The following is a 24,034-nucleotide window of genomic DNA, read 5'->3' as shown; positions in this document are numbered from 1 at the left end:
AAAACAGCACCTGATCCTCAAGAGGGATCTTTGTCCATTTGCACAATCAACTCTCAACCAATGACATGGGTTCAATGTACTCTAGCTCAGTCCACAGGTTTTGGGGTAGAATAGCTTCTGCGCAAACAATTTAATTCATTGTAAGGATTTTGATACCTTAACTAGGGTTGGCAATGAAGTGCACTGTACATTGACATTAAGTGAGTCTTATTTTTGTGATTTTCACAAAACTTGCTAGACTCTAAATGAGTTTCATTATAAAATAGAGGCTTGAGTCATTTTTCGTGTTTTTTTTTTTTTTATTGGACAGAACACCTTTTATCTTTTTCACTCAAACGACAAATCGCCTCGTTTAAATTACCAGCAGTATTAGTAAAAAAATGTTGCCTTTTACAAAAAAAGGATCAGCGCTTAGCCTCAGTAGGCATCCAGGAAGAGGACAGTTGACCGCATACACACCAAATGACGAGCAAACGTAAAATGAACAGGAGCTTCCCTGCTGCTGGAGTGCTTCAGACAACTATTCAGAAACTACTGACATATGTGCACAAATGTGGTAATAACTGTACAGTGCAAACGTATGCAAGACGGTTTTCCTCACATTTAACATCCCAACTGGAACAATTCAGATTTTTGAGGTCACATCTTTGTTTGAGGCGATGATCCTTTGAGCAGGTGCGTAAAGTTCGGGATTGACAAAAATGATTAAAATAAAGACAGCATTACGAGACAAACAGAACACATGAAGTAACACAAACATTTTTACAAAAATTAATGTGGATTTGTCATGTGTCGACAATTTCTTAACAACCCAGATTTTGGCAAATTAAATCACTTTTTTCCTTACGCATTTCTGTATCGTATAAACTACAAATAAAATAAAAATGTGGTTGTCAAGTCAGACATTCACTGCAACGTCTTCATTTCTAGTCGTACTTCTATTATCACTGTTATCTATTATGGTATAGTATTTTAATAATGATATTTTTAACCCTCTCTGTCTTTGTAAACAAACAAAACTCGTTCCACTGGGCGAGTTGTCTTCTGTGGTTTGACAGTCTGCTCTTAATTAAAACTGTTCCTCGCCTTTAAACTGTTTATAATTCATCCTTCATAGGGGACTCGGTATCATCCTCTTCTTCCTCCTCCTCCTCCTCCTCGTTGTCCTCCTCGGCATCTTCCTCCTCATCATCATCCTTTTCTTCCTCCTCCTCGTCATCGTCATCATCCTTTGCCTCGTCTCTCCTCTGCTTGTCCTCTTCCTCGCGAATCTTTCGCTCCTCCTCATCTTGGCTTTCCTTCATTTTCTTCTCGGCATCCTGGTTGGGAATTTTAAAATGAATAATATTTAGGGTGGAGAAAAAAAAAAAAAAAAAAAAAGGCAACGATTTGTTTACATACTTTGGTTTTGCCCCATGTGTCGTCTCCGACTTCCTCAGCCAGTTTTGGGTCATTTGTGATTAGGAAGTTGTCAAAGATGGTGCCCGACTTGACCTACAAAAAAAACAAAACAAAAACAAAAGCAATGTTAAGGATAAAGATTATTCAAAGTAGTAAATAACATAACTTAAAAATATAATAAAAGATTAGAACAGTATTTTATTGTGACATTTTTATAGAGTGGTTTCCTCCTACACTTGTGTGACAAAGAATCTTTACAAGTTGAGAATTTATAGGACTGTCAGGAAATTAGAATATTGTGATAAAGTCCATTATTTTCTGTAATGCAATTAAATAAGCAAAAATGCCATACATTTATTACAAATCAACTGAAATATTCCAAGCCTTTTATTATTTTAATATTGCTGATTATGGCTTACAGTTTAAGAAAACTCAAATATCATATCTCAAAATATTAGAATATTTCCTCAGACCAAGTAAAAAAAATAAAATAAAAAAAAAAGCCATAATCAGCAATATTAAAACAATAAAAGGCTTGAATATTTCAGTTGATTTGTAATGAATCCAGAATGTATTGCATTTATGCATTTTTGCTTATTTAATTGCATTACAGAAAATAATGGACTTTATCACAATATTCTAATTTTCTGAGACAGTCCTGTAGTGTTGCATTTCTTTTCTAAATTCATATTGAATGTTGTTATGATCACTTATAATTTTAAAATTATTTTTTAGAAAAAGATTTGCACTTGCTTTTCATTTGGCATGAGTTCATTTAGTATTATTATAATTTCATTATTTTTATTATTATTTTTATGATCTAAAATTATTTTACAAGACGCCAAGGGCTGCATTTTATGTTACTAACCAAACAAAATGTACACTAAAATATTGCACATATAAAATAATAATAATAATAATAATTAAATTTAAAAGAGTTTTTTTTGTTTACATTCAATATTTTTGAATTGGTCAAAATATCATAAAACTACTGATATGCTTGCTAAAAAAATGTGTTTTTTTCCTAAATCACAGTCGATTGTCAGTCTTCTTCTTGGAAATCTGCAAACATTTAATCAAGCGAACTCGACACTTTTTCTGAACATTGTAGGTTGTATATTGTAAATGTATATGATCAACTTAGAAGGATTAGTTTTAATGGAGGTATTTTTATTTATGTTTTTTTTTTCAAATAAAACTTGACTTCTTTGGGAAAAAAAAAAAAAAAAAAAAATGCATTTTGCATCTTGCATTACCTGCCACAGGTCCAGTCCAATCACACCAACGCTGTCATATTTGTAGATCTCAGAATCAGCAGTGTACTCTGGGTTGTCAATCTCGGGATGGATCCACTTTCCCTTGTAAGCGGGGTTGCTGATTTCTTTGGGCTTCCACTCGCCCTGTTGAACACAGCGCACGCTGATAAATTCACCACATTTCTCTCAGTTCAGACACCAGTAGTACTGCAGCAAACAGATTATTCTACTCATTATCCTGTGTATGTATTAGTGTGGCTTGGCGTTGCCATCCTCATGCTCCTTACTGTAATATTTGTAACTTTTAGTGTGTGTGGATTTAAAAGGCGGGGCCTGGACTGGTGAGTGACGTGGGAGTCAGCGGATTTGATTCATCGTTTAAGCCCTAATTACTCCCGCCATTCTTGTACCTTGTATTCAGGGTTAGCAATCATAGGAGGCTCCCACTCCCCATCCATCTCATCGTCCCAATCATCTGGCTTCTTGGCATCAGGGTCAGGAATGTTCTCCGCCTTGTCCCAGTCCTGTCAAACAGACCCCGACGTTAGCCAAATTCAGCCTGATGCTCATCCAAGTGGCAGACCCACACTCGCCTCTGGTTTGGTATCGTCGGGGTCGGGAATCTTCTCCCGGTCGTCCCAGTCCTCTGGTTGCTTGGCTTCGGGGTCCTTAATCTTCTTTGGGGGCAGGAAGTCCCAGTCGTCCTCCAGGCTGCCAGATTCCACCTTCTTGTTGTCGATCTTCACCTCGTACGTGTTGTCGGGGTTGACGATCAGCGTATACAAGTGAGTAAATTCGTCATCCTGGAGGGCAGAAAAACAATGTGTTGAGGATGTTTTAAGTTGCTCAAGTGTTACACAACCACTCGATGACTCACCTTGCATCTGATGTCTTTGTTTACCAAATGGTTCTTGCCTTTGTAGTTGAAGATCACATGAACCTTCTTTGTGCCGGGCCCGCAAATATCAGGACCTGCGCGCAAAAGATGGTCTGAAATTAAACGCCGACGAGGCACCCGGAAGACCCTGATGAGCGGACCGTACCAAACATGATGTTGTAGACCGAGTCGCCGTGCATGTCCTCCTGCTTGAGGTCTGAGGGGAAGACTTTGACGTAGCCGCCGCCGCAGTCGATGCTCTGCTCGTGCTTGACGGTGAATTGGATGACCAGGGGCTGGTCCTTGTTGCTGAAGTCGTCGAAGCGCGACGACAGCGCGTAGAAGCGGGCGTCCTGACTCGTCTGCAAACCTGTTTCAATTGTATTGTGTCAAACAGCATTGCACATTTTTTTTTTTTTTTATCAAGTTGATATTGTTCATCTAATACAATGAAAACAAGAGAAACAGTTTTGATAAAGCACATTGGTATTTTTTATTCATATTCAATCCACTCACCTTTGTCCTTCTCTGCATCACCGTAGAACTTGCCTGCAGTCAAGACAAACTGGCCATAGTCGGTCTTATGCTTGGATTCCTCCCAGCGACTCTTCCAGGCATCTACACACACACACACAAAAAAAAAAAAAAACATTCAGGTAATTCATTTTAATTGAATCACTGCTAAATATAAATAATACTTATATAATGGCAATTTTACTGTTCTAACTGTGCATATTGTCACAGTGATTACAACAATCCTAATATACTTAATACGTAATACAACGTTAATGTCTTGACATATTGGTCATGATTCTGGTATTTGGATAGCTATGTATTTCATTATCATCATCATTATTATTATTAGTTGAGGGGGTTTACAGTTAACGACCAGGAAAGGGACGTACAGAGGGAAGGGGGAGGGGGAGACGACTGTGGGTTGGCCATACGTGGGGGAGGGGGGTGTCAAATTTGGGGATGATGCTAAATGTTAATGCTCGCAAAATTAAGAAATACTTGTATAATTTGAGGCAAAAATCATAACCTGAAAATTACATTACAGGCTGGTGGGGTTCCCATATGTCATGTACCGATACAACCCTATCAACACGATACAGCCAAATTGCACACAATTGAGACTAACCAATAACACATAATTATGACACACACAAAAAAACAATAATACACCAATGTAGTAGGAAATATCCGAAAATAAGCTTACCCCCATCTTCAAATTGCTCTCGGAAATAGACAGTGGACTCGGCCAGGACACAGGCGGCTGACACGGCCAAAAACAGCAACGACAAGGCGGTCATTGTGAGGAGAAATACTCCGTCAAACTATCGCTAAAATTAACACAATTATTAATATTAAATTTCTGCTATCGCTCGATGGCGTTCGGCGGCCACCAAACGTCCGTTAGTGCCGTTTCACTGAAATCATGCAGCCTTCGCCTTTCGGCTGGGAACAGATGTCTCAATCTGATTGGGTGTCACCGCCAGAGCTCGGCCAGGAAGTTATACTCATCTTGGCCAATCACAGGAGGGACTGCGTTGACGAGCTGGAGTTTAGCCAATGGACGAAGACCACGCGTTCGCTTGATACACACCCAAAGGAAGAGTGATGCGTTTGTGGTACAAGAGTGATGCGTTTGATGCACATCATGAAGTCACAAGAAAGAAAGACGAAATCTTAATTAGTGTACTGTATCTCAAAGTGTTTCTAGTCTCTCTAAGTATTTGGAAATGAAAACTCGTATATCTAAGTGTTTCAAGTCAGTTATTTGGAACGGGAATTAATAAGCTACACAACGAAGCCACACACAGTTCACTTTTTTTTTTATTCGTTTGGTTTTTGGCAAATAATTTTTTCTCTCTCCATATTTATACTTAGATGTGAAATTTCAAACTTACAAGAGCAAAATCACGTGACAATAAAACCTAACATTCGCCATGTAAAAATATATAAAACAATGACATGTAGCATTTCTCTTAAAGTGATTAAAAACAATCGTATATAAATAATTGAAACAAATTTTGACACAATGTTACAGTACACAAATTGCTTTTCAACACATCGCCTCATGTTGTCCCGTAACAATTCAGTTCCTTTCACATTTTACAGGTACTTCAAACAACTTGCTTCAATAACCACAGCTAAACAATAAATTAGTCAAAGAAAGTTGAATGTACAGTAATAACACAACACATTTCAAGATAAATAGTGCAACATTTTTTTTTTTTTTAAGATTGGTGGAGGGTGGTTAGACATAGCACGGTGCAAAAGTCAGTATTAGTGACTCAAATTCGATTCTTATTGTAAAAAGTCACAATGACCACAGTGAAAAGGAGCACAAAACAAAACTCATGGTGTCCTGATACTTTTGCAGTCTACACAGTGGAGTCAATTCTCAGCTTGAAAGCAAATTTACTGACTCACAACCACCAATAGATGGCACCGACACCATTTTAGATGAGATCAGCCGAGTGCGAGTCCACTGTGCAAAATGGACGTATTTTGTTAAACCTTTGTGCCACTTTTAATTATAAAAGGCCAGAAAAGACAGAAAACCTGATTGGGAGATTAACTTGTATGTCAACCACCATTTTTGTTAGTTCAAAAACTTTGTCACCTCTATGTAAATAAAACAAGAGCAACTTCCAATAAATATGATTTCCGCCACTGTAGTTAACCTTGTGGTGTTCATTTCAAGCGACAACAAAGACGCATGTCCTCCTTCGCCGCCGCACACCGACGGCACTTTGTTCATCCCCCTCACACAGGAAGTGCTGTTGTTGTGTGACCTGTCAGACGCGTGTTCCGCACCCGTAAGGGCGTTTGCCGCACACCTCCTCCAGACGCCTAGTTTTTTTTTCTTTTTTTCTAAGGGAGAAAGAAGTTGATGCGCTGGGGGATGGACTTGCACCCCTGGGCTGAGAACAGTCTCTCCTCCTTGGGGATGTACAGCATGGCCTTGGCCACCTCGTCCAGCGTGGCCTCGTTCGTCTCCAGGCCTCGCGCGGCGAAGGCGTCCTGCGCGCACAGCTTGACGTGACGATACTCCAGAGGTAGGAAAGGCACGAAGAAGTCGATCAGGTGGCCGGACATCAGCTCGCTCTGGGAATAACCGCCTGGAAAAGGACGGAAATGAGAGTGGAAAATGGCTGTCGAAACAAAATGGATGACTTTTTATTTCATTTTCTATTCATTTTGAAATATTAAAACTTCTACAAACCTTGGGCTTCCATCGTTTCGGCTCGTAGTCGGTGTTCCAGATCCTCCATCCCGATGTCCTCTCGGTTCTGACCGGAGTGCCAAAAGTCCAACGCGACGTCATTGATCATCGCTCCACCAATATTACTGGACAAAACGTTGACAAAAAAATTGTTAGCACTGAATTTGGTGCAGATCTGGATGACAATTAAACACAAAATTATCAAAATTAATCCAACAAACATGACAGAATTGGTCTGATATGGCCCCATTTCCCAACCTTTCCTGTCAAAAGAGCCATTTTAGGCCAAATACATAATAAAAAAAAAAATCAGCCTGGACTCGCAAAACATTTTAAACCAAGACAGAAAAATATGCAGCATCCAAAACTTCAAGATTCATTTTCTTACCATTCATCTTCTATTTATTATTTTAACTTTTCATGTTTCAAATTTCTGAGATTTCTGGTAAATTTCTGGACATAGTGTGGTAATTTTCTTTTTTTTATTTTTATTTTTTTTACTTTTTTTCCCCCCCTGCCTGTTTTGCGATCAATTTAAGACATTTTGGGGAATTTTGTGAACATTTTATGGTAATTTTTCTAGATTTCTTTTTTGTTTTCGGACATTTTGTAGTTACTTTTTGAAGATTTTCTTTCCTGCCTTTTCTTAAACCAATTTTCTGACCTTTTGGCTTTTTTGTGGACATTTTATGGTAATTTTCAGTTTTTTTTTGTTTGTTTTTTTACATTTTATAGCTACGTTTTAAACATTTTAATTTCTGCCTTTTTTTTTTTTAAACTCAATTCTCTGAAATTTTTGCCATTTTATGGACATTTTTATGGTACCTTTTCCTCTTCCATTTTGGACATTTTATGGTAACTTTTTATACATTTTTATAACATCTACCTTTTGTCTTTTGTTTCTGACGACTTGAAAATTTGTACTCTAACCATTTTTGAATATTTTATCATTCATTTTTTAATCTAAAACAGGGGTCAGCAACCTTTACTGTCAAAAGAGCCATTTTAGGCATAATACATGACAGAAAAAAAAATCTGTCTGGAGCCACAAAACCTTTGAACATTGTGATGAACAAAACAGCATGGACTTATCGTAATTTTTTGCCTCTGTACTTCCAATTTTGGACATTTTATGACTATTTTTTTCTGACTTTTTGGCAATTTTGTGTACATTATATGATTTATATGATAATGTTTGGATTTCTTTTTTCTTTTTTTTTTTGACATTTCAGTTACTTTTTTATTTTGATTTTTTGCCTTTTTTTTTTTTTATCATGAATTTTCTGACATTTTTCCAAAGGCATTTATGGTAATTGTCTGCCTTTCTTCTTTTGGTTTTGGACATTTATGGTTATTTTTGGAGCATTTTAGCTTGTTTTTTTTTAGTTTTTTTTTTTTTATCTACCATTTGTCTCTTCTGATAACTTACCAATTTGGACTGACATTTTTTTAATATTTCATTATTCAGTTTATTTATAGAAATCCTTAATATATTCAAGGAATATTTTATCTAAATAATTGTCTAAAATATGTAAAAATAAATAAATAAATAAATAAAAAATTCTAATACATTTTTCAGAGATCCACAGTGAACCACAGGAGAGTGACTAAAACCTGTGGCTCCAGAGCCACAGGTTGCAGAAATCTGATCTAAAAGTTTAATTTGTTTAAAGAATATTTTATCTAAAAAATATAAAACAAACAAATAAATAAAATTCATTTCTATTATTTTTTTTTTGTAGATATCCACAGGACCCAACCTGAGGAAGAGGAAGATGGCCTTGCGATAGTTGACCCCGTCCACGTTGTCATAGTGGGCCATGTACGGCTTGATGGCGTCGATGAGGCCCGGGTGCAGCTTCTCGGCCTCGTCGATGATGAACAGTGTCTGGGAGCATCGCAGGACCGTGTCCCGGATTGCCTCTCTCAGCTGACCCTGGAAAGGAGGGGTTAAACAACTTCAGCTTTTTTGGGAGTCCGGTCGACTTTGATTAAGCGACGATGTCGTTGATCTAGACGGATGTACGGTCACTACTTGCGCAAGTGTGTTAGTTTTAAAAACCAAATTAAAGGACAAACTTGTTCAACTGTTATGATTCTACAGAATCACGCCTTTTATGGGTGATAGTTCAATCCAAAATACTCATCTGAATTTGGACTTTCTACTTCTGTGTAGTAATAGTGACCCAGTATCATTCTGAAAAGTAACATTGTGAAACACTTGTGCACACTGGACGCCGATCACGTCGGTTGTAACTTGTGACCCAGCTGGGTTAATGCCAGCTTCCCCCCAAAAAAAAAAATCATGTTTGATTTTGATGATAGCGTTATCATTCAACCTGGATTAAAGATTGAACTGGTCAAGGACCTGACCCGGCTTGTTCTTGGCGGCAAGCCCCTCACCTCCTTTGTCTCACCTTGTACGTGTCCACCATCCTGGCGTGATGAAAGTGGAACGGGGCGATGAACAGGCGGACGCACTCGCTCTTCACCCCGTCGCGATAAAGATTATCCGCAACCATCCGGGCCACAAAGTTCTTCCCGGTGCCCGACCAGCCATGGAAGGAGAGCGTCAGGGGCTTGTTGGACTCCGGATTTCTGATGAAACCCTGGATTGCTTTCAGAACCACCGACTGGGCCAGGTGTTGCCCATGCAGCTTGAGCTGAAGATCGTGTTCTAAACCTACAAAAATTGACATATGAAGCAACAATTAGTACAAAGAGGAACTAGCAGATTTATTATTCAAATGTGGACTTTTTACATAAAATAAATTCACCACTATTTAAAGAAAAAGCAGCATTATATCGTGCCAGTAAACAACCACTGTAGGAATTCTGTTTCACTACCAGTGATGTTGTTGGTCACCCTGCAGTCTCCGGTCTCGCAGCACTGACCGAGGTTGCAGTACCAGCGGTACAGCAGGTTCGTGGAGTCCTGGAGAAAACCGGTCCACGGGTTCCTGGTAGGAACTGTCGACGCAAATTGTCATTACCGGTATGTAACAAAATCTTTATGGTTCTTTCTCACTCCACTTACCTTGCTGCGTCGCATCGTCCTGTTGCGGTTGACACTCGCCCTCCCAAATGTTGCAGTAAATATAGTTAAAATAATACGAGGACGCGTTGGACAGCGCGTCCAGCTGGAAGAAGTAAGCGTGTGCGGGTACGGCCAGCAGTAGAAGCGGCAGAAACGTTGAGGCAAAGCGGGAAAACATGAGGGAAGAAGACGGTGAAGCCCCGATTCTTGAGGTTGCTTCCAATGTGAACGTGTAGCAAGTTAGCGCGCTGCTAGCTAAAACTGGAGAGAGGTGTGTTCGGTTTTGAGACCGGAAGTTGTCTCGACGAGACCCCGCCCGCCTACACGTCTTTTGACGTCACTACAAATTGTCCTTCCCAATAAAGTACAAAATTGACGTGTAGCAGTACAGCTTAATAAATCACTTTGGGTGGAAGATATTTTAGGGGGTGCCTCGTTGAATCCCAGCTTTGTGACGTAGCATTTGAACTTCGGCATTACCAATATTTATCAAATGTCTAAAATTCATTGCATCACCAGTTTGCAGTCAATAAGTAAGCCCAAACTCAATGTTTACTTATTTTATTAAAGTCAGTTGGGTACATATTACAAGATGGAAAATACCAAGTAAATAGCTTCCTTGGGCTAGCAGTGTGGGTTTTCAATATATCAACATACTGTGCTTTCTTTCAGTGTTTAATACATCATTGTCCAAGCAAAAGGCATACAATTTCAACCACAGATTTAACAGCAAAAATTACAGTTCACGTTGGAATGCTGGTCCAGGTTAATTAACACACTGGCGTGAGTTGCATTCTCTCCAGTTACTTTTCATGAACTAGGGTAGTAACTTTGGTGTTTTGTCTATGAAGATTCTGCCAACAGCAAGATGCACTTCAGTTCATTCAGCAAGGTAACATTTCTTCTTTCGTACCTAGAGGAATATATAAACATGAGTCATTGCCATGTATTAATCTTAGCAAAAACCCAAGCAGTTTGTTGGCCACAAAATCAGAAAAAGATGGAACGGTTGTGGTTATAATCAGAGTTCATTTGGCAGAATTTCTTCATCATAGAGTAGGCCCATTTTTGTATTTCATGACCAAGAGTAAATGTAAACTTACCATGTTCAGCCAGTAAGTGCTGCAGACAAGGGAGACAAAGAAAATGACTACTTGTGAGGTGCAGTTTTTGTGCCATACATAAAATTAGTGTCACTCAGCAACAGATGCTATCCACATTATAATTCAGGTCAGACATTTGAGACATCACTGAACACGTCACTGTGTACACTTACAAATGACTGCTTACTTTCTCACCTTCAACTTAGCAATATTCGGCGGTGGCATCTACATGAGTAGTCTCACCTCCTGAGGGACGGCATAACAATCAGTCAAAACACACAGAGTATTCCAAATTATGATTAGTAAGCCGACCTTTCAGCTAGAGCTAATGACGACTCCATGATGTAATTGTCAGCAGCATTTTTATTTAATCATCATATAGGTCAGCCAAGGAGAAAACACTCGTCAAAATATTAAACCTACCTGATGCGATGACTTCCACTCACTGCAGTCAAGCTCACATTCTTGGCAACCTGCATCAGAAGACTGAATTAGTTTGTTTTGGTAATTAAACGGACATTTAACATAGAACAGAATTAATCAGGGTCAGAAATGTGTTTTATCTCCTCAACTGGATCAGCGACCTGATTCACACTCATCACGCCTGACAGATGAAAGCCCCATTCACAACCAACATTGCGTTTGGGTCAGCAAATTGTTTCCACTTCTACATGGGCTAAAATAGCAATGGCTCATCACCATGTCAATTCATACATTGCATGTCGCGAACATTTGATGGTGCAGATGTACACTAATAGACTGATTCGGTGATATTACACCGCATGCCTAATTTAGGTTAAGTCACTTATTTTTAATTAATATTCCATTTGCAGGAAATTAAGATAGAAAAAGCCGCCCTTTTTAAGCCATCTGAGATGTGGCCATTTTGCCTTGTACTGCCACTTGCTGTCAATAGAAAATTAAAGGGATCATGTTATTGTCAGTCAACAGCAAACAGCAAAATGGCCACCCCGAAATGGGCGTTTAAACTAGTGGAGGTGCAAGGCATTTTTTTTTTTGCCTTGATGCTAGACAGTTTCATTTATGCTCATAACCCAAATTTGTGCAATGTCAGGTTTGAATAGGGCCTTGAGGTACACTTCTATTTAACATACCTTAGTGAATGTGCCGTTCTTCCAACAAAGCAGAGGCTGGATGAGAGAGAGAGAAAAAAAATAAAAATGAACAGCGCACTACTACTTACTCGATTTGAGTAATACATTCACTCCACATGTCAGATAGGAGCGAAAGAATATTCATCACAGATTATCCGCTGAACTATGAAGTCATCATTGTGGTGAATTTAATAGTGTGATCATGATAAAAGTCAACGTACCATCTTGTACTATGCCGCTCTTGTCTAAAAGAAGAAGAAAAAAATAATAATTAAATCCACTCTGTAGTTTGTGCCCGAGAAGTTGGATGGGTCCACATGTCAGATAGGAGCGAAAGAATATTCATCACAGATTATCCGCTGAACTATGAAGTCATCATTGTGGTGAATTTAATAGTGTGATCATGATAAAAGTCAACGTACCATCCTGTACTATGCCGCTCTTGTCTAAAAGAAGAAAAAAAAAAAAATTAAATCCACTCTGTGTAGTTTGTTCCCGAGAAGTTGGATGGGCCAACATGTCAGATAGGAGCGAAAGAATCTTCAGGAGTATCCGCTGAACTATGAAGTCATCACTTAAATCAGCCGCTTTGAAATAAAAAGCATTAAAAATATATAAAAATAACTTACCTGCATACAAGCCAGGAAAACACCTGCAATCAAATCAAGACTTTGAAGCACTAGAATGCAGTTAACTGGCAACAAAAACTGCAAATTAACGCACTGTGTCAGATGAAATTAATCTTTCACTCTTTTTCAGAGAGATTCCCAATTGTTTTTTTTTAAATCATCACAAACAGCTTTTTTTTTTTTAAAGAAAAAAAAAAAATATAGTAAATGTTACCTCTTCCTTCAGTCAAGTAGGTGATTCAAGCACCAAGTGGACCTTCAGGAGGAAAAATAAAATTAGCATGTAATATTTTCCATGACCTCTTGAAAACAATCACTTGGCAGTGCCTCAGATGTCAACTTGGTGGGTTGGTTTTATCGTCACCCATTTCGTCAAGAGTAGCAAATAAATGTCATCATGGCAACAAAAGAAAAGCTTCTCCGAAGTGTGGCTTATGCTCGTTTGAAAGGGTGGGCAAAATGACTGGGGGGGCACATTTAGCTTTGTACCACACTAATCACCGACTTTAGCCAGTACAAATTTCACAAGATGAAATCTACCAACACCCCCCACACCACTACAAGTTAGTAAGTAGTATTTTCTGAAAAGCCTCAAAATTAGACAAGACAAAATATGAAATTATTAAAATTTTATTGTACAGTGTATCATGAACAGTGCTAGTTCTGACAGCCACCACAACTTGGCCCTTTAAAAACAAATATGCACCCCTTGAGTCAAAGGTTTGCCCACCCCTAATACAGCGGACCCCCACTGCAAACAGAAAATCTGCATATAATTTACGAGTAATTAGATGCACTTAAAAAAAAAAAAAAAAAAAAAAAAAAAAAATTGCATCCAATATGCATTGTCCATGGGGGGCAGGGGTGAATATGCTGTTGTGGGGGTCCGCTGTAATTTGTATCACAGGCCACCTTCAAGAAGATAAGACGATGCCATACTGACCAACTTTGAGTCCATTCTTCAATGCGGTCTCCAAAAACCTGAAAATAAACCATGTCTTAGCAAAGAGATTCCAAAACTTTTTTTTATTTTTTTTTTAAATATTGTACATTTAGTCTCAGATCATACATCGTCAGAAATCACTTCTGTCCACTACTCTTATATTTAAGTGCATCACAGACTAAAAACGGGTCAAACATGCTGGGAAAATGTCACTTACAATTCAATTCAGTAGATTCCCACATCGTTGGGAATCTGCAACTTTAGTCCATTCTTTAACGTGGTCTCCACAAATCTGAAAAGTAGGCCACATTTTAGCAAAAAGTCCCACAGGTGATTTATTTTTATTTTTTTAACTAACAAGTTTAGTCTCAGATCATAATTAGTCAGAAATCACATCTGTCCACTACTCTTATATTTAAGGGCATCATAGACTAAACCAGGTCGAACAAACGTTCGAGAAAAGTCACTTACAATACAATTCAGTAGATTCCCACATCGTTGGGAATCGGCAACTTTAGTTCACTCTTTGATGTGTTCTCCAAAAACCTAAAAAGCAAGGCACATTTTAGCAAAATGTCCAAGTGATTTATTTTTTTTAACTAACAAGTTTAGTCTCAGATCATAATTAGTCAGAAATCACATCTGTCCACTACTCTTATATTTAAGGGCATCATAGACTAAACCAGGTCGAACAAACGTTTGAGAAGAGTCACTTACAATTAATTTCATTAGCTTCCAGCGTGGTTGGGAGTCCCTGAAAAACAAAAAAAAAACAAAACAAGTATTAACAAGGAGATTTACAAAAAAAAAAAAAGAAGGAAAAGTTGACTTTGAACAAACGCTAGCTTGAGAAAAAAAATGCTAACAAAGCTAAACGCTAGCTTAACACGAGTGTCCCCACGTTGTCAGGATAGTTGGCGTTTCTTCACATCCATTCAGATGTCCCTACCAACACTTTATCATCATATTGCAGTGGGGCGAGGCCAAACAAAGGCGTATTTACAATAAACTGGAGAAAAAAAAAAAAGTTATAAATAAGCGGCATTGTTGAATTTGCTCAAAGCACGTGGAGCAGGCCTTGCTAAGTGCGCCACGTTAACCCAACACTCGAGAAATGTTAAGCATTAAACAATTTAAATTAGATGAACATTTGTATCATTGAGTAATAATGACGGAAACACGAGTAAATTGAGGACATTAATGTTTTTCCAATGTGCAGCTGACTTGGCAAACTTAACTCACCAAAGAGAAGCGCAGGAAAGAGACAGGACATAGGGTGGAGGCCGTTTTTATACTCAGTCACATTTCCCATCAGCCCGCGCGGTAGAAAATGGGCTGATGGGAAAATTAGCAGTACCTTTCATGACGACACTTCCTCTCAAAAAACAAGCACTATTTATTTTTTTTATCTTGCTAATTGGAAATTCGCAGGGATGAAGAACGTGAATGATAGACCAAAAAATGAAAAATTGTTAGTTTATTTTACCACAAAAAAACACCTAACAAATATATTATCACAACTACTTCTTAAAACATTAAAGTGACAATGGATACTATTTTTCTAGATCTGTGGTCAAAAACATCGACACTTGTCTACCCATGTGCTCCACCTTTCATTAACTTTGACGAAAACGAGAAACGAAACGGTTGCTCCACTGCTTTGTGTCAACGTCCGGTTTGTGAGAATTACATCATTTGAATTATTGATCATCAAGTAACCATTTTAAAATGGTCTGCTTAATTTCAACAAACTGCTTGTTTCAAAGTGTTCGGACTCCAAACTGCGGAATTCGCAGTGATATAATTTGAACCGCAGGGACCTTTTGCCAGTAACGCCGATAGCCAATGTTATTGATTGATCTTTGATTGACTTCATTATGGTTGATCAGCAACAAAACGGGGAGATGCCGGTAATTTAAGGCGAGGGCTCATACATGTTATGCAATAAGCATGTTGGTGCGCTGTATTAATGAGCTACACAACAGCCCCTACTGTAGTGTGAAGTATAGACAGACCGCTGACAAGTGACAACGAAAAACAATTCGTTGTCGGCAGGATTCGAACCTGCGCGGGGAAACCCCAATGGATTTCAAGTCCATCGCCTTAAACCGCTCGGCCACGACAACTACCCTTTCAATGGGAATCGCTCCATATCAAGTGCTTTGAAATGATCAGCAACAACTAATGTGATGCAAGCACATATATGAATTAACCGCCCCCATGTCAAAATGTGAACAGCTTGATGTAACTTGCAAATATTGAACACTACTCAAAGCTTAAGATCCCTAACTTCTCTGAATAATACTTCCAACACATTCCACTTTATAGTCTGTAAATGATGTAAAAATAAAATAACCAGGCTTGGACAAAAATACATTAGATATCCTTCAGCATTTTCAGGTGGAATTTGTTTATTATTGTATCTCATCCATTGCATTTTGATCCAGCGTCTACGTCCCTGTAACTAAAGGAATGAATAACATTTTTGGGAAAAGAAAATTTGAGGTGGAGTAGAATATGCCTTAGTGTTGTTTACAATTTGGGTGGAAACAAAAAAACTAAATGAATTGTATGGTAGCACTACTGCCAAAACAAACAGAACAGCATCAACATTCCCATCTGTTTTTTTGTTTGTTTACATCGTCCTCCTACCTTTAAGCAAGATGATGCATACGGAACAGAACATTGCCAAAAATGGGCAGAGGTCTAGGAGACGAACAAAAAGCCACAATCATTTGTTCAGGTTACATAGAAACACATTCATAGGATTATTTTTATGTTCCTTCAACTTCGACAACCTTTAAATTGCATAAGTGGATTTCTATCAGTGAGTTCAGATGCTATGGCTTCTGTGGACCTCAACTGTATCCTACAATGCCGAAAACAAACCTGAAATGAGAGCAGAATATCAAACGTGACCACTGGATGCTTTCAATATTTTACACTATTGCCAGAAAGAAAAATAAAAAAAGAATATATGTATATTTATATATAAACAACAGTTTTAACTAGTTGCAGGCAAGCAGAGAATGTCTTCCCCGCCTAGTTAAGGTTCATCCGTTCCACCATCGTCGTCATCATCATCATCATAAGGCTGCCAGACTCTTGGAGGGGCTTGCTTTCTTCGCTCACCAGATTCCCTGAGATGTCAAGCTCGGTTTTACATGTCAAAAAGGTTATTATTCCATTTCAGCACCCTTGATGAAGGGAGTGGCCTGGCTGAGAATTGGGGCCGCACTGCTAAAGAGTCAAGCGTTAACAAATGGTCATCTTGGGTGCTTTCTGTTTCATATAATTCGTTTCCATCGTTATACAGTCGGATGCAAAGCAGCGTACACGACGTCATCGGCGCTCAGTCAGTCCAAGCCTCAGACAACAAGTGGTCTTTGCTAAAGAGTTCTTATGAAGACTCTGCAGTGTGCGTTCATGTAGTGCGAGCAGGCCGGGAGGGGGAAGGGGATGCACACGTTTGGCTCCTCACGGTCGAGGAGAGGCCAGTCTCTTTAGTAGTGGCTCGTCGTACACCCAGCACTCGCCGTCCTCGTGGAATAGCTACACACAGAGAAGCAACACGGAGTCAGATGACGGTCGCTAAATTCAACTAGGTCAGGGGTCAGCAACCTTTTCTGTCAGAAGAGGCCAAATAAATGACCAAAAATAGTGTCTGGAACCGCAAAACAGTTGAAGATTGTGATGAAGGAAATGATGTTAGTGTTAGTCTAATGTACTGAGGTTGGGCCCGCAGTACATTAGACTAGCTTGGGCAAGCTAATTAGAGCTGCACCACACAATAATATGACAGCAGCATCCAAAACGTACACATTCATTTTTGTCTAACTTTCCTCTTTAGATTTGTTTTTGTAACTTTTCCTGTATTTTTGGACATCTTATGTAATTATCAGCATCTCGTTTTCCTTTTTTTTTTATGGCTATTTTTGGACTTCTTTTCCTGCATTTTGACATTTTTGATAATTTTGTGTATATGGTAATTTGAGGGATTTATTTTGTTTTTGGACATTGTTGTGGTTAATTTTTGAACATTTTCTTTTCAGACTTATTTAAAATCAGTTTTCTGCCTTTTGGGGCAATTTATGGTCATTTTGGGGATTTCTTATTTAGTTTTTGGACATCATATGTTTTTTTTAAAATTAATATTTTATTTTCTGCCTTTAAAATAAATAAATAAAATTTCTGACTTTTTGGCAATTCCCCAAGATATTTTATAGTAATAGTAATATTTTACTAAGCAATAGTAAAAGTAATTAGTAATATGTTACTTTTTGAACATTTACTTTTCTGCCTTTTTAAATAAATTCTTGGACATTTTTGGCAATTCATGGACATTTTATGGTAATTTTCTGCTTTTCCTCTTCTTTTTTGGAAATTTTATGGTCACTTTTTGGACATTTTTAAAAACTTTTTCACCTGTTTTTTTTTTTTTCTGACAACTTAAATTTGGACGCAGACATTTTTAATATGTAATTATTCATGTTTAATCTAAATCCTTAATATATTTTATCTATAAATAAAAATATATATGCACAAAAAAATGCCTTTTTTTTTATTTTATTTTATTTTTTTAGATCCACAGGGAGCCACAGAAAAGGGACTAAAGGGCTGCAGGTTGCAGACCCCTGAACTAGGTTAAAATGTCCGTGAGGCTCACCCTGGTCTCCCACTGCTGCTCATTCTCCTTTCTCTCCCTGGCTTCCACTCTCTGCTTCTCCTCCAGCTGATGTTTGGCTTCCGTTGCGGCGTCGATGTCTTTGAGCTTCAGGTTTAGGGTCACGTCTCTCCAAAGTCTGTCGGGTGAGACGGGGAGGAAAGTCATCATTTGCTTTTTTTATTTTATTTTTTTTCCAACCCCTTTCTGAGTCCTGCGACGTACAAGGTCGCCAATGTCTCACCTTCGAGACTCGTACGTTAGCTGGTCCTCCGGCTTCCTCACTTTCTTTTTAATGATGCCCATCCTCTTCGTGTCAATGAACGACGTGTTCTCCTGCAACACATTCAATATTCAGGGATACATTTTTGATTGTGATTCAGATAGGGCATATTAAGCGACAATAGAATAGGCCATTGTGTGCCAATACTGAGAGAATGAATCCCGTCTGGACCCACCCGCAATAGACGAAAATCAGCCATTTAGAGAGCTCATATAAAACAATAGGGATGGACGAGTACCGATACCAGGCTGCTATCCAAATTTATTTCAAAGTGTCGGTACTTGCAAGCCCTTTTGTGGCCATTTAGGAACTAGAAATTATGGTATTAGAATTACAAGAATAGAAAATTGCCATTAATTTCATGCAATTCTAAGGAAAAAATGCTATAATGGATTTTTTGGCAGCCTCAAGGGTCCACTGAATGATTTACAAACATTAGCATAAGTGTGAATACTTGACTCTCAGCGGTGGGACAGCAAATTTATTCTGACAAATATGTCTTGTGAAAGCCTGAGGGAAAACTCACTCCTGTGGCCCACTTGGCATACATCACTCCGTTCCATTCGCCTTCAATGGAGCAGAAAGACTTCTTATCATTCGGTGCACTGCAAAAGACAATCAACAAAGACATGTTATCAAAACTGCCAGGGGGCTTTCAAAGTTAGTGCCGATTTTTCTTCTTACAAAATCTCTGCGGTGATTCTGTGCTTCTTGCCTCCGTAGAAGGGTTTGGTGTGGAACACGATGTTGGCGCTGTAGCCCGATTTGGAGCAGGAGATGTTGCATTCCCCGCCCAGCTCCACCCACGGAACGGTCAAAATGGACCTGTGCACAAACGGCTCAAGTCAGTCAAGCGTGTGTCCGTGGGCGAGAGAGACGGTGAAGCGCGCACCTGCCGTATCCGTTGGGGAAGTTGAGGATGTAATGTTCATCGTGCTCTAAACATGACACGCAACCTAAATGGAGAATGGCATCAAGTCATACATGAACATTAACTTGGTGTATGGGTGTGTGAAAAGTGTACTGTACCTTGCCCGATATTATAAACGCCTATAGACATGCCAAGGAACTTGGACTTGGTCCAAATGTGAGCATTGAATTGGATCTTCTTACTTAAACATTCTGCGTAGAATGCAGAAACTGCAAAAAGAGGAAACACAAATTGGAAATTTAGGGTGGGGGAAAAAATAGTTGTGCAAGTTTTAGATGTCAACAAGTGAGACAACTGAAAACCTAAGAAGAATCTAACCATTTTCTTTGAATTTGGTCTAGCAACGGGGAAAGAGTTAATGTTGAAAATAAAGTTGTTTTTTTTAACAATGAAAAATGTTGCAATCCTTATAAGAACTAGGGATGTAACGATATCCAAACATCACAATACGATATCATGATATGAAGGTCACAATATGAGAATTATCACAATATTGTGGGAAGGGAAGGTTGGTGATAAAAAAAAAAAAAAAAAAAAAAAAAAAAGTCACAATATTGTGTTTAAAAAACAACAACAACAACATTGCGCTTTTGTACATGACATCAATGCATATAAACAAGCTATAATCTCCAATAACACTTATTATTGAGGCAATTGAGTTACTCCACATATTGACTCGTTTCACAAGTCGTGCCCCTTCATCTGACCATTAGCGTGGATTTTAAACATAGAAGGGCCAAAACATGCCTTGTGAAAATAAACTACACTAAAAAACTAGCCACCAGAGGGTGCTAGAACTGCACAAATGGAAATCAACCTGATGTTTTTAACAGCTGTGCTGCTTTCAATATTGTGACATGACGACAATATATTGTGGCAGTTTTAATATCGCGATGTCACAATACTGACATTATCGTTACATCCCTAATAAGAACAAAGATGTATTGCGGTAAAAAGTCAAACTTAGGAGAATTAAAACTAAAGTTTTTTTTCCCCAAAATAAAGTCATAATACGATATTAAGTTTAGATAAAGTTATTATATAATGATAGTTTACCAAGAGAAGAAAGTCAATTTTAAAAATATTTTTTTAAAGTCTAGAAATGATGCCTTTATTCTAGCAAGAATAAATAAAATACAAAATAAATACGGCATATGCCTTATATTCTTGAAAGACGACTTTATTCCAGCAGAAGAAAATAGAAGAAGACTATGTATCACTCACTGGGTGGGTGATGCGAGACCTGCTCCGCCACAAAAGACACATTGTTGGGTGAAGACCATGGAACCGGACCGTCTGATAGTGTGTCCTGCACGGGAGCAGGTGAGGATGACTGGAAACAGAAAATTGCGCATGATATCGAATGTATATTAGCATCAAGTAGAGAGGGAGGGGGCTGAGCTAACCACGTGCGTGGAGGGCTCCTCCGTCTTGCACGGCAGATCCCAGTGACAGAAGAAGACCTCTCCCAGGATAGGGTTGTAAGGCTTCTTGGCAACAGAGCCTTTCCTTCCCGCGTGGAAGGCGGAGAGGTACCATTTGACCACTTGAACCATGCGCTCGCGAGGGTCCGGCTGTTCTGCGATGCTGGAGGATATCAAAGGATTGCGTCACATTGCATGCACATAAAATCACTGACAATAAGAGGTGCAGTTCAGTTTAATTCAGCTCTGTTGGCACAATTGATATTGCCGGTCTATATATAGAATTCACAATTCACATTGGTTTTAAACTAAAAAAACAAACAAAAAAACCCCCCAAAAAAGCCACTGGGTAGCAATGAACTAATTTTTTGTTTTTTTGATTGTGCAAGTATGGATACCAGGTATCTGTATCTGGCCGATACCAGCCTCATTTCAAGGTACCACTGCGGCTGATATCAGTATAGACCGCCCTCTTGTGGCCATTTTAAAATCAGGAAGTAGAAATGAGAAGATAGAAAATTGCCATTAGAAAAATTTAAGGAAAAATTGTATGATTGGGATATATAGGTCTTTCTTTAAAATGATCTCATTTCTCAAACTACAAGTGGTATTAGTACTTTGTATTTGTGCTTACTGTACTCAAGTGTTGCGTGCTCATACTGGTATCGGTATGAAAAAAAGTGGCATCAAACATCCCTAATTTCTTTTCTTTTTTTTTTAAATTACCATCCATCCCAAAATCTTTGTTTTGTTGCTTTTACAGAGTCTTACGTTTGTAGAATTTTGACACTGTCCTAATAATTTGAAATAGAAATATGTGAGTAATGTCATGTTACAGAGGATTTATCTATCAAAATTCACACAATTTCAAACAGATATACATTTCAGCAAGAAAGGAAAAAATGGTGTATAAAATTTTGAATCATTCTTGATCCTTGGGGTATTGAATTGTTACTAAGACACCTGGAAACTGCTTTCAATGGTGCAAATGTAACTCTTTAAAATTTGAGAAATGACGTAAAATATTTGATGACATCCCGCATTTCCGCAAAGACTGACACAAAATCTAAATTGCGCACTGAACTGAATTGAACTGCACTGTACATGGGAGAGTCAAATGACAGTTACCTTACAAATAAGTCTGGATGCGCAAAGAAGTCAGCATACATTTCTAACAAAGATCTCCTTTCTAGGATGAAGGTAGGCAGGACCACCTGGAGATTAGGATGGAAACAAACCAACTCAGAGCCAAACCCAAACAGCCCGCCGATGTTAGTGGTGTGTTAAAAAAGCTCACAGCACTGATTGTCATGGAAAGGAAGCGGCGCTGCTACCTTGGTGAGATCCATTCCCAGACGGACTTGCGAGAGCAGATGCATGATGACGCTTTTGTGCTCCTCCACCGACTCGCCCTCGCCGTCATCGTCACGGTCGTCGAGGCTGTCAAACGGATCTAAAGCACGACACGGTCTGTAAAGTGAAGTCTAAAAATAAGAAACTCAAAACTGATTGTTTGCTTTTTACCTGGTTCCGTGGTGCCGTTTGACATGGTCGAGTTGAGTGATTCTGTCGTGTCCGGTCTTTTCAATGTTGGTTCTTCATCATTGAGAGGCGAGGCAGCCGGGGGTCCTGAGGGACTGAGAGCATCGGGACGGTAACATTGGGAGAAACCAAACAGGTGATGATACGACTTGAATCGGGAGCAGTCACCCACTTCATGCAATGTTTGGGGGAAGTGGTGCTCTGGTAGAACTCGTCCGCGTCGTAGAACTCATCCTCGCTGGAGGAGTACGAGAAGTCCGGCACTGGATGCGAGGGGAGGGGGATGAGAGATGGGGAGGTGACGCCGCTGTTGGGGCCTGACGGGCCACTCCCTGACACAAGAGCGAGCTAACCGTTAGCATGTTACTGCAAGCAGTCCACATCAGTGAGGATGCATTTTGAATTATGGAAACAAAAATATTCCGTGACGTTTCACCTGTGCTATTGGGAGTTGGGGTCTGCAAACTGCCCATCACCGTGACGACAGGACCAACAGGTAAGGTCGAAGGTCGTTGGTCCGATTTACACACCTGAGAAGTATCTTTGGCGCCAAAAAATATATATAAAAAAAATAAAAAATAGAGAGGAAGAAGAAAGTACACATTATAGCTTTCAAGAGGCTGTGATATGATGTGGAATGACTTGGTCATAAATAAAGGCATCGCAGTCTATTAGGAGACTGAAATTAGAACGGCCTACTTGGAGATTCACAGCATATTTAAGTCTGGCCACATTCATCTGACCAAAATAGACATCACTTTTAGATCTCAGAGGCGACGTCCAGCGAGATGAGAAGAAAGAACTTCATTTATTAGCTGACAATTCAGTCATATAAATCTGACTGAAATAGGTATCCCATTTTGTGTGAGTTTGAGCTCCAACGCAAGCAATCAAGATCACATTTGGTCTCGTTTCAGCTGCCATGATCTGATCTTACTCATTACTCACTAGTGAATGACCATGCAATATAATAGTTTATATTCCAATGAGGCACAGAGTGGGCTGGTTCCAACCATAACATCTGTGTTGTGGGAAAGAGACAGCTGACCACAGGGGGGCGTTGTTGTCTCATCTCAGAATATATGACTATCAACATTGGAGTTAGTTACACCCTGATTTCAGAGACACAATGTTGGGTGATTTATGGGAATGGGAAGAAGGTGGATATACAAGCACGTCCGGCAGCTACCTGTGGGGAGAGTGGTATGTGTTGGCATCGTGGTGTTGGCTACAGGAGTGTCCAGAGGCGGCTGGTAGATCCCATCCACGGGGTTGATGGTGCTCTAAGGGGAAATAGACTGGCCATCAATGTCATTAAGTATGGACATGTGTCTTGACATCAGCAACAATCACTAATGGTGCCGCTTTTACTCAAAATGTTCATGAACATATAGAGGGTCAATACACCACATATCCTGGTGTACTCGTAACTGGTCGATATTATATTTATAACCACCTCAAACAATATTTTTCACCCACAACCGGGCTCCAAATGCTGCTGTATTGACTAGGAAGCCAGCCTAACGGTAGATCCAAGTAGCAACAAAAGGCATGAAATAAAACATGACTCCCCTCCCCTGCAAGGGCGGATCAATTTC

At 39.1% G+C, this 24,034-nt stretch overlaps 3 protein-coding genes and 9 non-coding genes across 22 annotated transcripts in view; all 12 read right to left on the bottom strand.

Annotated features, from left to right (window-relative positions):
* Window positions 1-284: 284 nt before the first annotated feature.
* Window positions 285-5,027, bottom strand: LOC144027253 (calreticulin-like). The gene is made up of 9 exons (XM_077534643.1): window positions 4,754-5,027; window positions 4,051-4,152; window positions 3,701-3,904; window positions 3,535-3,629; window positions 3,251-3,460; window positions 3,068-3,181; window positions 2,658-2,801; window positions 1,402-1,494; window positions 285-1,319 (listed from the first exon to the last, which is right to left on the bottom strand). The coding sequence occupies exons 1-9, from the start codon at window positions 4,845-4,847 to the stop codon at window positions 1,098-1,100; spliced, it is 1,278 nt and encodes a 425-aa protein (XP_077390769.1). The 5' UTR covers window positions 4,848-5,027; the 3' UTR covers window positions 285-1,097.
* Window positions 5,028-5,371: 344 nt separating this feature from the next.
* On the bottom strand, window positions 5,372-14,924 carry tor3a (torsin family 3, member A). 7 transcript variants are annotated; one of them, XM_077534592.1, is made up of 19 exons: window positions 14,836-14,924; window positions 14,311-14,347; window positions 14,065-14,139; window positions 13,811-13,885; window positions 13,594-13,631; window positions 12,865-12,906; window positions 12,651-12,673; window positions 12,444-12,581; window positions 12,243-12,303; window positions 12,022-12,057; window positions 11,330-11,379; window positions 11,102-11,152; window positions 10,907-10,925; window positions 9,804-10,716; window positions 9,614-9,736; window positions 9,184-9,449; window positions 8,527-8,702; window positions 6,767-6,891; window positions 5,372-6,662 (listed from the first exon to the last, which is right to left on the bottom strand). In XM_077534592.1, exons 14-19 carry the CDS (start codon window positions 9,979-9,981, stop codon window positions 6,415-6,417), a joined length of 1,116 nt encoding a protein of 371 aa, XP_077390718.1. In that variant the 5' UTR covers window positions 9,982-10,716; window positions 10,907-10,925; window positions 11,102-11,152; window positions 11,330-11,379; window positions 12,022-12,057; window positions 12,243-12,303; window positions 12,444-12,581; window positions 12,651-12,673; window positions 12,865-12,906; window positions 13,594-13,631; window positions 13,811-13,885; window positions 14,065-14,139; window positions 14,311-14,347; window positions 14,836-14,924; the 3' UTR covers window positions 5,372-6,414. The 7 variants fall into 7 exon arrangements, with proteins under 7 accessions (XP_077390718.1, XP_077390720.1, XP_077390716.1 ...); XM_077534594.1 differs by having other exon boundaries at window positions 12,243-12,266; XM_077534590.1 differs by having other exon boundaries at window positions 12,444-12,467.
* On the bottom strand, window positions 12,131-12,207 carry LOC144029207 (small nucleolar RNA snR60/Z15/Z230/Z193/J17). Its single transcript, XR_013286787.1, has one exon. It is a non-coding gene; the product is annotated as a small nucleolar RNA snR60/Z15/Z230/Z193/J17 (small nucleolar RNA).
* On the bottom strand, window positions 12,332-12,408 carry LOC144029206 (small nucleolar RNA snR60/Z15/Z230/Z193/J17). Its single transcript, XR_013286786.1, has one exon. It is a non-coding gene; the product is annotated as a small nucleolar RNA snR60/Z15/Z230/Z193/J17 (small nucleolar RNA).
* On the bottom strand, window positions 12,742-12,822 carry LOC144029202 (small nucleolar RNA SNORD79). The gene has a single exon (XR_013286782.1). It is a non-coding gene; the product is annotated as a small nucleolar RNA SNORD79 (small nucleolar RNA).
* On the bottom strand, window positions 12,975-13,053 carry LOC144029201 (small nucleolar RNA SNORD24). Its single transcript, XR_013286781.1, has one exon. It is a non-coding gene; the product is annotated as a small nucleolar RNA SNORD24 (small nucleolar RNA).
* LOC144029210 (small nucleolar RNA SNORD75) lies at window positions 13,705-13,773 on the bottom strand. Its single transcript, XR_013286790.1, has one exon. It is a non-coding gene; the product is annotated as a small nucleolar RNA SNORD75 (small nucleolar RNA).
* LOC144029212 (small nucleolar RNA SNORD75) lies at window positions 13,958-14,026 on the bottom strand. Its single transcript, XR_013286792.1, has one exon. It is a non-coding gene; the product is annotated as a small nucleolar RNA SNORD75 (small nucleolar RNA).
* Window positions 14,204-14,272, bottom strand: LOC144029211 (small nucleolar RNA SNORD75). Its single transcript, XR_013286791.1, has one exon. It is a non-coding gene; the product is annotated as a small nucleolar RNA SNORD75 (small nucleolar RNA).
* On the bottom strand, window positions 14,490-14,570 carry LOC144029205 (small nucleolar RNA SNORD74). Its single transcript, XR_013286785.1, has one exon. It is a non-coding gene; the product is annotated as a small nucleolar RNA SNORD74 (small nucleolar RNA).
* A 712-nt stretch (window positions 14,925-15,636) lies between the features above and the next one.
* Window positions 15,637-15,719, bottom strand: trnas-uga (transfer RNA serine (anticodon UGA)). Its single transcript has one exon. It is a non-coding gene; the product is annotated as a tRNA-Ser (tRNA).
* Window positions 15,720-15,986: 267 nt separating this feature from the next.
* Window positions 15,987-24,034, bottom strand: part of osbpl9 (oxysterol binding protein-like 9) — a 29,433-nt gene continuing 21,385 nt past the window's right edge. For all 5 annotated transcript variants that reach the window (XM_077533902.1, XM_077533904.1, XM_077533905.1 and 2 more), the window contains 15 exons: window positions 23,626-23,719; window positions 22,873-22,977; window positions 22,609-22,768; window positions 22,419-22,531; window positions 22,229-22,347; window positions 22,023-22,108; window positions 20,877-21,057; window positions 20,695-20,803; window positions 19,569-19,679; window positions 19,432-19,495; window positions 19,224-19,364; window positions 19,066-19,144; window positions 18,501-18,592; window positions 18,260-18,395; window positions 15,987-17,145 (listed from right to left, as the gene is read on the bottom strand). In XM_077533902.1, coding sequence (XP_077390028.1) covers window positions 17,071-17,145; window positions 18,260-18,395; window positions 18,501-18,592; window positions 19,066-19,144; window positions 19,224-19,364; window positions 19,432-19,495; window positions 19,569-19,679; window positions 20,695-20,803; window positions 20,877-21,057; window positions 22,023-22,108; window positions 22,229-22,347; window positions 22,419-22,531; window positions 22,609-22,768; window positions 22,873-22,977; window positions 23,626-23,719 — 1,665 coding nt within the window. In that variant the 3' untranslated portion in view covers window positions 15,987-17,070. The remainder of the gene's footprint in view (window positions 17,146-18,259; window positions 18,396-18,500; window positions 18,593-19,065; window positions 19,145-19,223; window positions 19,365-19,431; window positions 19,496-19,568; window positions 19,680-20,694; window positions 20,804-20,876; window positions 21,058-22,022; window positions 22,109-22,228; window positions 22,348-22,418; window positions 22,532-22,608; window positions 22,769-22,872; window positions 22,978-23,625; window positions 23,720-24,034) is intronic.

The sequence above is a fragment of the Festucalex cinctus genome, chromosome 10, assembly GCF_051991245.1.
Source record: "Festucalex cinctus isolate MCC-2025b chromosome 10, RoL_Fcin_1.0, whole genome shotgun sequence".
Taxonomy (NCBI): domain Eukaryota; kingdom Metazoa; phylum Chordata; class Actinopteri; order Syngnathiformes; family Syngnathidae; genus Festucalex; species Festucalex cinctus.
Note: the sequence above shows the minus strand (reverse complement) of the source record. Positions and strands in the feature narration are given on the sequence as shown.

Excerpts from the sequence above, each read along its gene's own strand:
- tor3a (XM_077534589.1), bottom strand. The coding sequence starts at position 9,981 with ATGTTTTCCCGCTTTGCCTCAACGTTTCTGCCGCTTCTACTGCTGGCC. Across the intron at positions 8,703-9,183 it reads GGATGGTGGACACGTACAAG|GGTCAGCTGAGAGAGGCAAT; the intron begins GTGAGACAAAGG and ends CCTCCTTTCCAG. Across the intron at positions 6,663-6,766 it reads CGAAACGATGGAAGCCCAAG|GCGGTTATTCCCAGAGCGAG; the intron begins GTTTGTAGAAGT and ends GTCCTTTTCCAG.
- LOC144027253 (XM_077534643.1), bottom strand. The coding sequence starts at position 4,847 with ATGACCGCCTTGTCGTTGCTGTTTTTGGCCGTGTCAGCCGCCTGTGTC. Across the intron at positions 2,802-3,067 it reads TTGCTAACCCTGAATACAAG|GGCGAGTGGAAGCCCAAAGA; the intron begins GTACAAGAATGG and ends TGTGTTCAACAG. Across the intron at positions 1,320-1,401 it reads ACACATGGGGCAAAACCAAA|GATGCCGAGAAGAAAATGAA; the intron begins GTATGTAAACAA and ends ATTCCCAACCAG.